The 15,408-nt window shown below is 50.1% G+C and overlaps 1 protein-coding gene across 4 annotated transcripts in view; it reads right to left on the bottom strand.

Moving 5' to 3' along the window:
- Positions 1–4,134: 4,134 nt before the first annotated feature.
- MSRA (methionine sulfoxide reductase A) overlaps positions 4,135–15,408 on the bottom strand; it is a 374,565-nt gene continuing 363,291 nt past the window's right edge. For all 4 annotated transcript variants that reach the window (XM_069576740.1, XM_069576743.1, XM_069576742.1 and 1 more), the window contains one exon: positions 4,135–4,898. In XM_069576740.1, coding sequence (XP_069432841.1) covers positions 4,734–4,898 — 165 coding nt within the window. In that variant the 3' untranslated portion in view covers positions 4,135–4,733. The remainder of the gene's footprint in view (positions 4,899–15,408) is intronic.

Raw genomic sequence — 15,408 nt, 5'->3', positions numbered from 1 at the left:
AATCCCATGGACAGAGGAGCCTGGCGGGCTACAGTCCATGGGGTCACACAGAGTCAGACACGAATGAAGTGACTTCCCACACACACATCTTCCACATAGACCCCCTTCATCCCTAGAGAAGTGAGTGTTATTCATTTTAAAGAGAGATCATGGGAATTTCCAATGACTTCAAAGAATTAGGTAAAGAACAGTTTAGTTCAAATTAAGTTGATGGACACAGCAATTTGTTCACAAAAACAATTTGGTTTTTAAAACTCAAACCCATATACTACGGGGGGGGGGGGAGGGCGGGGCGGGTGCTGTTTGTTTTGGATTTGGGTTTTTGGCATGTCGCTAAAATGGTAATTCTTCTTGGCTTTCCTGCGTGTCACTTAGTATTCTCAACAATAAATCTTTGTAAGCTGGGAGACGCTGTGTGCTGCTGGATCCTATTTCTATAAAATAATAATGACGTGTCTGTGTATTTGCAAACAGGAGGATGCAGCAAGTTACACTGGACTAAGGAGCTGCCTGTGCATGGCTGCAATTAACAGTGTTGTTTATTTCACGTATTTATTTGAGCACACATAAAGAAAATGCCAGGGGTAGAGAAAGGTGCGCAGTGAAGAGGAAGTTTGCCCTTTATAACTGTTTATAATTGTTCTTTTTCTCTCCCGGAGAAATCACTGTCAAAGTATTAACTATATCTTACCTTTCATACACAATTGTGTCCATTCTTATATATAAATTTACTTGTTAATATTATTAGGAGTATTCTTTATGTTCTTTTTCCATATCTCAGTTTTCTGACTTTTTTTATCAAGATGCATGATTCTTTAATAGAAATTGTAAAATGGTCCAAAAGCTTTGGGGGCATGAAAGTTTGTGTGTTCCTTCATTTTCATGTCCATGATGTTTGTTCCACCTGGGCTTTTGGGGGCAATCTCTTTCATGACGCTTCAAGATTGGTAAATTGTTGAAATTTTGATGTTTTAAGCCACAATCTAACATTTTGACACGATTTTTGTACTTTCTGCCTTCTGAATATATAGTGTGTACGCCTGTGGTCTTAAACCAATGACCTATTGTAAAGCATAATGGGTTTTTGGTTTGGGCTTTTCCTTTTTGCTATTGTGAACAACTCAGAGCAAAATGAAGCTTTTCCTGGGGAAACGGGAAGAATTCTGAAAAACCAAAAAGTGCTTAGAGGCAAAACAGATTTGGAAACCACTCCTTGGTACCTCAAAATGAATGCATGTGACTGGACGATGATGGTGGATATTTACTGTTTGACCAAATTGTCATTCATCGCCATTGCTTTTGACTAAATGGCTTGCTCCCTTTTCTGAGAGTTGAAGAGCTGGGAGCATAGTCACGGTTGGAGAGTCAAATCAAAATGAAAAACATCCACCCATCCAGTGACACCGTGTGCTTTGTGCCAGATGCCCACCCCTCAATAGGCTGTAAGAGCAACCTGTTGCCACACCTTCCACATCCAAACAACTTTTCTCTCCTAGGGTGACAGTGGGGGGCCTCTGGTTTGCCAGAAGAAAACCAGGAAAAGCGAATGGTACCAACTGGGCATCGTCAGCTGGGGAGTGGGCTGCGGCCAGAAGAAACAGCCTGGAGTGTACACGCAGGTGTCTAGTTACCTATCGTGGATTGAGATGGAGACCAAGCTGTCCAAAAGGCCCTACAAGCATGAGCCAGACTCTGGGTACAGTTTGCTTCTATCACCCTGGGCCATCTTGGTACTGTATTTTCTGATGTTTCTATTATCCCCATGATTAAACACTGCATTGGCTCAAAACCAAGTGTCCTTCTCAGCCTTTGAAGCAAGTTCAAGGGTGGGTTGCAGGTTGCCAGGAGGGATTCTGATACAATTAGCCGTGCCTGAAATAATCAGATACCTATACGTGTGTGTGCGTGCTCAGATGCTCAGTCGTGTGTGGCTCTTTGTGACCCCATGGACTGTAGCCCACCAGGCTCCTCTCTCCATGGAATTTTCCATGCAAGAATACTGGAGCTGGTTGCCACTTCCTCCTCCAGGGGATCTTCCTGACCCAGGGATCAAACTTGCCTTCCCTGCATCTCCCGCATTGGCAGGGGGAGTCTTTGCACCACCTGGGAAGCCCCAACCATCTACCTATAGCAGTGCTTAAAATACAACCAGGACCCACTCAGAGGCCTGTGGCTCCCCTGGGAGTTGGAGGCAGACTACCAACTTGACCCTGAGCCCTCTCCGAGAGTTTGGATGGAGGGTTTTTTCCATGGAGAGTGGTCCAAGGATCTCTGCAATAGAAAGCCTGTTCTTTTTCTCTCTCACAATCAGGTCTCTTCTACGGCTTGTTTCATTTTCCATTTCTTTTGCTCCTGCGTGGAGAAACACTTCAACTCCACGCTTCCTTCGCTCATAGCTCATCCCTGAGACCTATGGACTTGGTCTCCAGAAAGGTCCCTGCCCTTTACCTTCCTTTGCCTCCGCTTGGTTCAGAGCCCCAGTAAATGCTGCTTCTGGCTCTCAGAGACCACGAGTAACAACGCTGAGATTTAGGACCAGCGCGTCACTGACGCAGAAATGTCCTAGAGAGGAGGCGGGAGAGAAACACACAGCTCACTGGGTTATTTGCTTTTTTGTTATTGAGTTTCATGAGCCGTTTGGAAATTAAGCCCTTGTCGGTCCAATCATGGGTAGAAGACCAAAATAGATATTTCTTCAAAGATGACATACAGATGGCCGACAGGCACATGAAAAGACATTCAACATCACTCATTAGTAGAGAAATGCAAATCAAAACTACAGTGAGGAATTGGTTTTAACCAGTCAGAATGGCCATCATTAAAATACAAATAACAAATGCTGGAGAGGGTGTGGAGAAAAGGGAACTCGCCCACACTATTCGTGGGAATTAAATTAGTGAAGCCACTAGGGAGAATATTATGGAAGTTCCTGAAAACAATTAAACATAGAGTGACCATATGACCCAGTAATCCCACTCCTGGGCACATATCTGGAGAAATCCCTAAATTCAAAAAGATATATGCACCTGTGTGTGTATAACAGCACTATTCACAATAGCCAGGACATGGAAGCAGCCTCAATGTCCACTGACGGATGAACGGGTACAGGAGATGCAGTACATACATACACAACAGAATATCACTCAGCCACAAAAAAAGGGTGAAATAGCGTTACTGGCAGCAACATGGATGGACCTGGAGATTACCGTGCTCAGTGAAGAAAATCAGAGAGAGAAAGACAAGTACCATATGATATCACTGGTATGTGGAATCTAAATGCACTTATTTACAAAACAGAAACGGACTCCAGACACAGAAAACAAATTCATGGTTAGCAAAGGGGAAAGCGGGTAGGGGAAGGACAAATTAGAATACAATTTTTTAATCTTATTAACAGGCCTTTAGAAGACTCAGCATGGTCTGGCTTTTCCTATCTCTCTGGGACACTTCTCCCTAATACCGTCCTCATTCACAACCGTTCCAGCCCCACTGGCTTCCTTGTTCTCAAACACCACAAATTTCCCCCTGCCTTGGGCCACGTATACCTCCTGGTCTTTCGGCTTCTAATCCAAGGGGAACCGTGTTATGTTTCTCCATCCACCTCCTGACCCCAGAATGCTGTTCTCCGCCCCAACCTGTGTGTTCATTTCTCCTTTGCATCATTCAGAGTATTCAGTCCTCAGCTTACATGGCACCACCTCCCCTGACCGCCTAGCTAAAACAGCTCTAAACACAGCTCCACAGCCCCCAGGCCCAACTTACTAGCTTATCTGATTTGCCATCTCCCTATCGTTTGTGAGGACCAGAAATCATCTTACTTATTCATGGGTTTACCTGTTTATTGCACACGTCCTCCACCCCTTGTCCTCAATACAAAGCCTCTTAAGGGCAGGGATTCCATGAGTCTATTCTCTGCCTGGACTAGCCCCTGATGTGACGACTATAACAGGCGGATGGAAAACAGCTATTATTACTAAAGTTGCAGGGAGCTAGAGCTGTACATGTTTTCTAAAGATTGCAATCAGATTTCCCATTCGGGGGAAAATGATACTTAGCCTTTGAGAGCTCTAAAATTTATCTTATAACACTTAGAAGTATCCTACCTAAACAAGCAAATGACAGATGAGACATCAGTTTGTATTAGCAGACTGTAGGCCTTTATTAGAACAAGCATATGTCATAGCTGTGAGCAAAGCGTTAAAATTTATCAAGCTAACTCATAGCTTTTCCCTGCCATGAGGAGGGCGAAGAAGAGAGAGAAAGCCCCTTATACATGTACAGGATCAGCTGAGCAAAGTATTTCAGGGAACCACTCATTGAGGCTATAAACGCCTGCAAATTCTAAGGCACTGAAGGGCAGGAGGGCTTTTGAGAGGGGCGGCATGTGGTGAAGGAAGCCCTGACCTCTCGCCTCCCAACACACATTCTGCCAGCTTGGTCCCCGGAGGCACCCAAGCATGAAAAGTGAACACTGATTATTCGTCATCCTCATTCAGACATCAAACGGTCCAAAAATTTTCACCGCGGGCTCCTCCCACCATAACTTATTAGGACATAAATTACATGTCATCAACTTGCCATGGCACTTCATGTAAATTACCCCTTAATAAACCAGATTTTTATGAATGTCTTTGTGCACTACAAAACATCCCTGGCGTGAACCGCAAAAGAACTCCCCGATCTGTTGGAAGCATTTTTGCTGTGACCTCGAGGGCTGGCCACGTGGGGAGAAATTACTTTTTAATACCCAGGGGACAAGACACTCCGGTGCCCCCGAGGCCGCAGTACCCGCCGGGGTTCTTGCTCAGGTACTGCTGGTGGTAATCTTCCGCATAGTAAAAGGTCTGTCCCTCCCGGATGTCCGTGGTGATCAGGCCGAAACCATGCTCCGACAGAACCTGTGGAGAGAAAGGCACCATCAGGACCAGATGCCCGGGATCTTGGGAAGGAGGAGGGGCAGGGTCAGGACGGGAGGGGCAGACACGTGGCCACGGGCGGGGGGTGGTGAACAGCGTGGGTGCTTGGGGCCTGCCCCCGGGCATTTCCAGGCTGGGTTATCCTGAGCAAGCAAACATCTCCCTCCCTGTGTCTCAGGGCTGTGGGGTTTCAAGTCTGGGGTTTAATTCGTTTGTTTTCTGATTCTGAAATTTACACTCTGCCCTCTACACTAGCTCTGCCCCCAGGGTGTCGGGAGCCCTTGTGTGGGCCCTCTGGCTGCCCTGGGGAGGAGGGGTCCCTGAGGGGACTCACTACGGCTGCAATGGGAGGGGTGGCAGTGTGGCTCCTCTGCCTCCGCACGGGGTGGACAGAGCATGCCCCCTCGCTGGTTGGGGCTCTGGGCAGCAGGGGCCCCACGGGAAGCCCTGGAGGGCAGGGGCCTCCTGGAGTCTGGGCTCTGCCCCTCCAGTCTGGAGCCTGGGGAGTGAAGTCGGGCAGGTTGTGGCCTGTGGGCCTGGTCGGCTCCTTGCCGCCCTCTGTGACCCAGTTTAAGGCCTGGTGGCACCTGCTGCCAGGCAGAGGAACACAGTGAACACCAGTGGGGGAGGAGAGCCCAGCTATTTGGGGCAGGAGACGGATTAAGAAATAGACATTGTTCCCCGTGGATCTCCGCCTGTTTCCTCTCCCTTCTGGATTTCAGCTGTGCCCTAGTTCTTCCTTGGTACAGGCTGCCCGGGGTCTCTGAGCTCAAGGCCACAGAGACGCGACCTGGGTTCACACATTCCGTTTTAGACGGGGGATGCGAGGAAAGAGATCAGGATTTGACTATTGTTGGTCCATTTAAGAGGAAGTTGTCGAATTGGCCCAGCACAGGAAATCCACTTTAATTTTTGGCATGAGTCACTGAAGGGCTTTGCTGGTGGCTCAGACGGTAAAGAATCCTCCTGCAATGCAGGAGACGCAGGTTCGGCCCCTGGATTGGGAAGATCCCCTGGAGGGGGGCATGGCAGCCCATTCCAGTATTCTTGCCTGGAGAATCCCATGGACAGAGGAGCCTGGTGGGTTACGGGCCATAGGGTCGCCCACAGTTGGACACAACTGAAGCAATGGTCACCACTGAAATCAGACTGATTATATTCTTTGCAGCCAAAGATGGAGAAGCTCTTTACAGTCAGCAAAAACAAGACCGGGAGCTGACTGTGGCTCAGATCATGAACTCCTTATTGCCAAATTCAGACTTAAATTGAAGAAAATAGGGAAAACCACTAGATTATTCAGGTATGATCTAAATCAAATCCCTTAGGATTATACAGTGGAAGTGAGAAATAGATTTAAGGGACTAGATCCGATAGACAGAGTGCCTGATGAACTATGGATGGAGGTTTGTGACATTGTACGGGAGACAGGGATCAAGACCATCCCCAAGAAAAAGAAATGCAAAAAAGCAAAATGGCTGGCTGAGGAGGCCTTACAAATAGCTGTGAAAAGAAGAGAAGCGAAAAGCAAAGGAGAAAAGGAAAGATATAAGCTTCTGAATGCAGAGTTCCAAAGAATAGCAAGGAGAGATTAAAAAAAAAAAAAAGCCTTTCTCAGCGATCAGTGCAAAGAAATAGAGGAAAACAACAAAATGGGAAAGACTAGTGAGCTCCTCAAGAAAATTAGAGATACCAAGGGAACATTTCATGCAAAGATGGGCTTGATAAAGGACAGAAATGGTATGGACCTAACAGAAGCAGAAGATATTAAGAAGAGGTGGCAAGAATACACAGAAGAACTGTACAAAAAAGATCTTCACGACCTGGATAATCATGATGGTGTGATCACTCACCTAGAGCCAGACATCCTGGAATGTGAAGTCAAGTGGGCCTTAGAAAGCATCACTATGAACAAGCTAGTGGAGGTGATGGAATTCCAGTTGAGCTATTTCAGATCCTGAAAGATGATGCTGTGAAAGTGCTGCACTCACTATGCCAGCAAATTTGGAAGACTCAGCAGTGGACACAGGACTGGAAAAGGTCAATTTTCATTCCAATCCCTAAGAAAGGCAATGCCAAAGAATGCTCAAACTACTGCACAGTTGCACTCATCTCACATGCTAGTAAAGTAATGCTCGACATTCTCCAAGCCAGGCTTCAGCAATACGTGAACCGTAAACTTCCAGGTGTTCAAGCTCGTTTTAGAAAAGGCAGAGGAACCAGAGATCAAATTGCCAACATCTGCTGGATCATCAGAAAAGCAAGAGAGTTCCAGAAAAACATCTATTTCTGCTTTATTGACTATGCCAAAGCCTTTGACTGTGTGGATCATAATAAACTGTGGAAAATTCTGAAAGAGATGGGAATACCGGACCACCTGACTTGCCTCTTGAGAAACCTATATGCAGGTCAGGAAGCAACAGTTAGAACTGGACATGCAACAACAGACTGGTTCCAAATAGGAAAAGGAATACGTCAAGGCTGTATATTGTCACCCTGCTTATTTAACTTATATACAGAGTACATGATGAGAAACGCTGTGTTGGAGGAAGCACAAGCTGGAATCAAGACTGCTGGGAGAAATATCAATAACCTCAGATATGCAGATGACACCACCCTTATGGCAGAAAGTGAAGAGGAACTAAAAAGCCTCTTAATGAAAGTGAAAGAAGAGAGTGAAAAAGTTGGCTTAAAGTTCAACATTCAGAAAACTAAGGTCATGGCATCTGGTCCCATCACTTCATGGGAAATAGATTGGGAAACAGTGCAAACTGTGTCAGACTATTTTGGGGGGCTCCAAAACCACTGCAGATGGCGATATAGCCATGAAATTAAAAGACGCTTACTCCTTGGGAGGAAAGTTATGACCAACCTAGATAGCATATTAAAAAGCAGAGACATTACTTTGCCAACAAAGGTCCGTCTAGTCAAAGCTATGGTTTTTCCTGTGGTCATGTATGGATGTGAGAGTTGGACTGTGAAGAAAGCTGAGCACCAAAAAATTGATGCTTTTGAACTGTGGTGCTGGAGAAAACTCTTGTGAGTCCCTTGTACTGCAAGGAGATCCAACCAGTCCATCCTACAGGAGACCAGTCCTGGGTGTTCATTGGAAAGAATGATGCTGAAGCTGAAACTCCAGTACTTTGGCCACCTCATGTGAAGAGTTGACTCATTGGAAAAGACCCTGATGCTGGGAAAGATTGAGGGCAGGAGGAGAAGGGGACAACAGAGGATGAGATGGCTGGATGGCATCACCAACTTGATGCACAGGAGTTTGGGTGAACTCCAGGAGTTGGTGATGGACAGGGAGGCCTGGCGTGCTGCAATTCATGGGGTCGCAAAGAGTCGGACACGACTGAGCGACTGAACTGAACTGAAGCGACTTAGCAAGCATGCATGATTCACTGATCCATTCTTCCCTGAGAGCCTTCACCTTTCTGTTGGATCTCCTGCCAGGCCTCTGAGCCAGAATGAGGCCAACAGAGGATCTGATGACGGGCAGGTGCAGGATTAATGGAAGGGGCCTCACCAAGGCTTGAGGTTTGGACCCCACAGCTCAGATGCAGGCAGTTTCCTTATAAGGGTTAGAAAGGAAAATGGGGAGCCATTCTGACTTTGGGACAATCTTTTGTAAACGAGCAATTATCAAGGGTTTACTATGTGCCACACTGTGATAATTTCAGCTTCACAACAGCCATCTGAAGGAAGTAACTGCTACTGTTTCAGTATTTGAGTGTGTGCACAGTACTGTGCTGTGCCCTCAGCTTGCCCTGCTATTGCACAGGCTGCAAGTTGAAAGTGAAAATGAAAGTGTGAGTCGCTCAGTCGTGTCCGACTCTTTGTGACCCCATGGACTGTACCCCGCCAGGCTCCTCTGTCCACGGGATCCTCCAGGCAAGAATACCAGAGTGGGTTGGCATTCCCTTCTCCAGGGATCTTCCCAACCCAGGAACTGAACTCAGGCATCCTGTATTAGCATACAGATTCTTTACCACCTGAGCCACCAGGGAAGCTGTGGCCGCAAGTAGGGAACTGCATTTCCCAGACCCTACTGCCAGCGGCCCCAGTCTAGATCCCACCAGTGGCAGATGTACGTGCGGCCCCTGGCAGGTAAACCCAAGGAGAAGCCGCCACCCGCCAGGCATAGCTGTGAGGATGGGCACAGGAGTGGGCCCAGAGGAGACCTGGGGCCCCGTCAGCTCCTCCTGAGAACCATGGGCTCTTGTGCTGAGAACAGTTACAGTCATCACAGTGATTCTAGAAATTTCTGTCACTTTTTGGCATCCCCAGTTCCAGAGGTGCTGTTCCCTGACCTTCACTCCAACAGCCTTTCAGATTATTCTGGAGGCACCGAATTCTCTGTGTAAAACTACCCCCCTTAAGATATCTCAAACATGTTCTGTTTCTGTGATGAACCCCAGCCAGTGAACTTGGCCTTTGGCGCCAGAACTGTTTGCAGGAACCAAAACCTTTCTGCGCATCAAGACCAGGGTACTGGTTAACCATCCTGGTCAGACTTCAGGTCAAGAGTGGCCTCATCGTGCGTGCAAAGCACAGCAGTGCCCCACCTACCGTCTGTGGTGCCAGGCATTTACTTCCACGGTCACTAAGGTTTGCCTGTGAAGAAGGACCATTGATGGGCGGCTGGCTTTGCAACATGAGGGGGCTGTGGCCAGGGAACACTCTGGGGTGCCTGCTGTGCTCCGGGCGCCACTTGAGAGCTTATGAAAGAGAAAGATGTGGGGCTGGGACCTGACAAGCCCGGCCCAAGTTCAGAGAACCAGAGAGCTTCTCAGACTGACTTCAGATATTGATACTAATGTCCTGTCTTTTGTGGCCAGAGCCAAGTACCAAATCGAAGGTTGGACTCTGAGGGTCCCAGACTTACCAGCAGAGTTCACACCCTCGCCAGTCGGAAGCTCAGCCACAACGGCCGGATTTTGACGCGGGGACGCTGGTCCCCACTCAGCAGACCCTAAGCTCCGACACGAGTCCCCATGTGCCAAGGTGACCTTAAATTCCAACCTGACACCTTTCCCCGCCGAGGCCACGATGGACCGCTCTGGATGAGAGTCGGCCTGCTCTGAGACCTGAGAATCTCAGACCCAGGCTGTCCCCGCTCACTCCCGACCCTGGCTCATCCTTCTCTGTGGGTCACCTCCTCACCACGCGCTCAGCATGGACCCCTCTCCCTCACAAACGGCCACCCTCCTGGTACAAACAAGGACAACCTTCATAAGGCCCTGGAGCTCACAGCCGCCTTCTCCAGAAGCTCCTTTTCCCAGAGGAAGGGAGCCCGCGGCAATGAGCGCTTATTGGCCAGGCTCTGAGCGACCCTTACCCACCACCACCCAGAGAGCAGAGGCCTTCAGGAGCCGCAGGGAGGAGGTGTGGGGCGGCGGCCGGCAGTACCAAGCTCCGCCACAAGATGGCAGACACCACACTCTCATTTGAGAGGAGAGCCTGAGAATAAATGGCGATGAAAGCCCACCGGAGCCAGAACCGCATGCTGCCCTCCTGCACTTCCCGTTAGACTAGGACATCCCGGCCACGTCTGCTCTAGGGTGCAGGTCACCCCGTGCACTGGGCCAGCGGCCTCTGGGCTGCAGCCTCACTTAGCTCAGGGCTATCCTCAACCTCCATCTGAAACCGGGAAGTGAGGAGAAAATTGCACTAAAGATATTGGATGAAAAGACAGAGGAGTAGGAAAACGAGAAACCCTGCCTCGTCCCTGGCTTCCCTCCTTCCCAGAGCCCGGGCCCTCTGCTTCCTCAGTTGCACCCTTAGCAAGAGCAAGTTACTGCCCCAGCCCCTCCCAGGGCCTGCCTTCTCTGAGGGGTACACACACACACACACACACACACACACACACACACACACGGGCACACACACGTCACTGCCCCCTGGCCCTCCCAGGACCTACCCTCCTCCAAGGGGTACACACACACATACGCACACACGGACACACATACACACATGTGCACACAAACAGACACATTCTGGAGAAGCGTGCACACACACACACACACTGGAGGGGTGCACACACACACGGACACATACACACATGCACACACACAGAGATGCACACACAGATACACACGCAGAGAGACACACACCAACATACGGACACACACAGACACACACACGCACCCTAGAGCATAGTAAGTGTGCTCTGATGAGCATCCAAGGTCAGGCAGAGATGGCACCTGGCCCCCTGGCACGTGAGGACTTTGTGGCAGGCCTGGCCCACTTTCCCATCAACGCCCAGCCTGGGGGAAAGGAGCCCACCATCTTGCCCTCGGTAGGCAGGCCTCCTCCTCCACTCCCTCCCACGCACGCCCTACTTCTACGGCTGCGCTGCCCGTCTCTGGGGGGCAGGAAAAAGAGGTTGCGGGGGTGCTCCCAGAGCCGGGCAGAGCTCCCTGCCCCCAGCGGGCGGCTCCGGCCCCAGCCTGCAGAGGAGGTGGCGGGGCGTATCTGCCTGTGGGAGTGTCCTGGGCCGGACCTATCCTTCCAGGGCTGCCGGCAGGAAGCCTTTCTTTCAACAAAATGAGTGAATACAAGCCCACTCTGCTTCTGCAACCTGCTAACGAGCTCACTGTCAGCTTTGATTCTCCCAGTGTCTGGGGCTACTCGGCCTACTGTGAGGGAAAGACAGACTGACGCCACCCTGAACGCCTGCCTGGAGGCTCCACAGGCGGGGCCTGACCAGGGCGGACACCGAGGCAAAGAAGCAGCTCAGTCCCAGGTCCCTGTACTGTGTCTCCAAAGGGCTTCTCCACACACTCTAGCCCACGAAGAGGAAACAGTTATTTCTGTTATTTCTCAGTGGAGGACAGTAAAGCCCACGGAGAGAGGGGGCTTGTCCACAGCTGAGCTCTGATGAGAACCTGTTATTGTTCAGCCGGGAAGTTGTGTCTGACTCTCTTCGATTCCATGGACTGCAGCACGCCGGGCTTCCCTGTCCCTCGCCATCTCTCGGAGTTTGCCCAAGTTCATATCCATTGAATCAGTGATGCCGTCTCATTTTCTGTCTCCCCCTTCTCCTCCTCCTCTCAACCTTCCCCACCATCAGGGTATTTTCCAGTGAGCCAGCTGTTAGCTGAATCAGGTGGCCACAGTATTGTAGCTTCAGCCAAAGTATTGCAGCTTCAGCTTCAGTAATTTGGAATACTCCTTCCAAAGAGTATTCAGGGTTGATTCAGATGAGAACCTGTCCCCTATTTCCAGCACTGCTGCAAGAATACCTCAGCCAGGTGAAGGTGCTACCCCCAACCCCTTAGGAGTTATTTTAAAATCTCCAAAAGAGACCTAGGCACCCAAACATGGATCACACCCCCCCCCCCCCCGCCAAGCCCTGCTCACATCCTTGTGACTCAAAAAATGCAACGTATTTCTTGGTCATCTCACTTTTTTTTTTTTTTAATTGTGGTAAAATCCACATAACTTCAAGTTCTCCATCTTAACCATTTTTAGGTGTATCTTAATTTCAATCACAGTTTAAAGACCCAGTGAGAAATGGCTCTGTTGCCAGTGAGAAAGCCACCAGGAAGGGAAGAAGGTACCTGCAGTTCAGGTGCATATGTTTTAAAGCCTCGAGAAGCCTGATCCAAGCAAACCCCACCTCCTCCACCCACCAAAGGAATTCAGCCATGTGTTCGGTTTTGATGTAATTATATGGAGCATGTGTGTTTTATGTTATGATCACTTTCAAAAGATGTTTTCATGGGAAGAAATTAGTGTCCTAGAAGTGAAATCCAGTTTTTGATACCGAGCTCACAGGAAATTAGGGGCGGACTTTTAACAAATCGACCAGAGACTGCTGCCTAAGGCCAGTCAGCTCTGCCTTAGAGAGAGAAAAAGGCTCCAGGCCGGACCGAGGAGACGCAGAGGCCGGCCTGAACTCCGCCCTCTAGTGGCGGCAGGGAGCATGTACAGGCACAGCCCCTCCTCAGTTCCTACTTCGCTCTTCTGAACGGAGAGCCCTTCAGTTTCTTCCAGATCTCATTCCATCGAATCCTGTGCTGTTTTCATCCTGCGCACACGTGCGCGCGCACACACCATGCACGTTTAATAAGCTCAGTCAAAGCCAATGCCCAAGTCAGCAGTTTTATTCCACCAGCAGCTTCCGGCTGGCCAGATTGCCATCAATCAAAACTTTGGGTGAAAGGATATAAAGTGACTGGAACGGCTTTTAAATAAAACTACTCTTGAGAGTCCCTTGGACTGCAAGGAGATCCAACCAGTCCATTCTGGAGATCAGCCCTGGGATTTCTTTGGAGGGAATGATGCTGAAGCTGAAACTCCAGTACTTTGGCCACCTCATGCGAAGAGTTGACTCATTGGAAAAGACTCTGATGCTGGGAGGGACTGGGGGCAGGAGGAGAAGGGGATGACAGAGGATGAGATGGCTGGATGGCATCACTGACTCGATGGATGTGAGTCTGAGTGAACTCTGGGAGTTGGTGATGGACAGGGAGGCCTGGCGTGCTGCGATTCATGGGGTCGCAAAGAGTCGGACACGACTGAGCGACTGAACCGAACTGAACTATGAAGAAAAACACCGTCTCTCCTGAGCTGAGCAGAGGCACGCGTGTTTGCAGTTCAGCACCGCACAAGCATAGGTACACGTGGGGAGAAGGTGTGCCCTTGCCCACAGTGGTTCAGCTTCCTCCACAAGGAGGAGGGGACAGGCTGACCGCCCCCAACATCAGAGAGGACCCTGGAGTGACAGGGGCTCCAGGTCCTGGAACCACGGACATCTCCATCCATCAGTGACCATCAGCACCTGCAAGGGCAAGTGGAAGATCCTGGGACAGCAACGATGCGCCACGGACAAGGAAGATGCCCCACGGGGCTGAAGCCTTCATGAGACCCGGTCAGAGCTGCCCTGACCCTTCCGGGCTCCGGGAAACTAAGGGAGTCACAGGCGACCAAGAGGTGGCACAATTAGACCTAATTCGGCCCACGTGCCAAACCTGCTTATGCAAATCGTGGCCTCTGGATCGAAGGACTCCGGCTTCTTAGAACAGCTGCCCCATCCTTGTGCTCTCTCCTCCAGACTTTGCAATTGGGTCGCGCTGTTTGTGGTTTCGTTATCTAGTCCTCTCTGCCCGCCTCGCCCTCGAGGTGAACCACGAGTGTCTTCTGACTGGCAAGGAGGTTTTTCTTGGTTTGCGACACAAACCGAGAGCGCTATGAGCTGAGTTCAGTCTCTGCAGAGGTGGGTTGTCGGGAAGGAGTTCAGTTTCACCAGGAAGGATTCAAAGCTTTCCCCTTGGCCCTCAGAGTGTCGACAACGGTGAGAAGTGCAAAATCCGGCCGCCTCCCCAGACCTACTGAATCAGGATCTGTGTCTTAAAATCGTCTCCAGGTGATCCATGTGCATAGACTTGAAAACGTCTACTCTAGAGCACAAGCTTGGCGGACTGTGTTCACGGTTATCAATGTCACTCCTGATGTCAAGTTGCCCACATGACTTGCTCTGATCACTAGGGTGCAAGGGGAAGGGACCCTTGTCATTTGTGGGCACAAGCCCTCCAGCACCAGTGTGAGCTAGAGGGCATGGCAACCCATTCCAGTACTCTCGGCTGGAGAATCCCATGGATGGTGGAGCCTGGGGGGCTACAGTCCGTGTGGTCCCAAAGAGTCGGACACGAATAAGCGACTAACAGTTTCAATTTCACTCCGCCACAGCAGCCAGCACAGCTGCAGCTGGCCCTGGTGTGAGGCCAGTGACCACCTGGAGCGGAGTCCCCACAGAGTATTTCATTTCCTCTATCAGGGACCCTGCTCTTCCCTGGTTTGGGGTGTGAGGCTGAAAGCTCCAGGAAGACAGACACGCAAGCCCATCGTGTCACTTTCCTGCAAATAAAGTTTTTGAAACTCTCCAATTTCATTTAATAAACTAATTTCAGCGATCGTGGTGTGGTGGACTGTGCTAGGCATTGGGAACAGAGAGGTGAACAAGACAATCTCTAGAGCGGAAATCATGAAAGGCATGAGAGCAATTGCACTCTTAAGTGCCCTCTGTGTATGTAGTAGATGTTGGCGAGGCAAGGCTGAAGAGGAAACGTTCCCTGAGTTCAAGGAGTTTATGGTTTAGACAGAGACGAGGATGGGATGGCCTGGGTGTGCAGAGCAGTGGTTAACACCCCTCATGGTGACAAGGTGGGAGCCCCACCCACAGGCTGGGAGTGTGGAGGACCACCATCCACCATCGAGAGGGCAGGGTTCTGCTAGAGGGGATGGGTCATACACACGTGTGAAGACAGAGGGAAGAATGTGCTGGAATACTAGAGGTGCAGAGTCTGCTGCGGCCGTGGAGGAGGGCAAAACCAACCCACTGCGAAAGGGTTCCTGAAGGAGCGGAGGCTGACGTGGGAATCTTATGACCACTGTTGAGAGCACAGTGATGGGTCTGCTCCACGCGCATGGAGGCAGGGGTCAGGAAGCTTATGTGAAGGGTGCTGGAGGGCCTGGCTGGGGCGGGAGG

The sequence above is a fragment of the Ovis canadensis genome, chromosome 2 (assembly GCF_042477335.2).
Source record: "Ovis canadensis isolate MfBH-ARS-UI-01 breed Bighorn chromosome 2, ARS-UI_OviCan_v2, whole genome shotgun sequence".
NCBI classification, from domain to species: domain Eukaryota; kingdom Metazoa; phylum Chordata; class Mammalia; order Artiodactyla; family Bovidae; genus Ovis; species Ovis canadensis.
The sequence above is the reverse complement of the archived record's forward strand: the minus strand, read 5'-3'. Positions and strand labels throughout refer to the sequence as shown.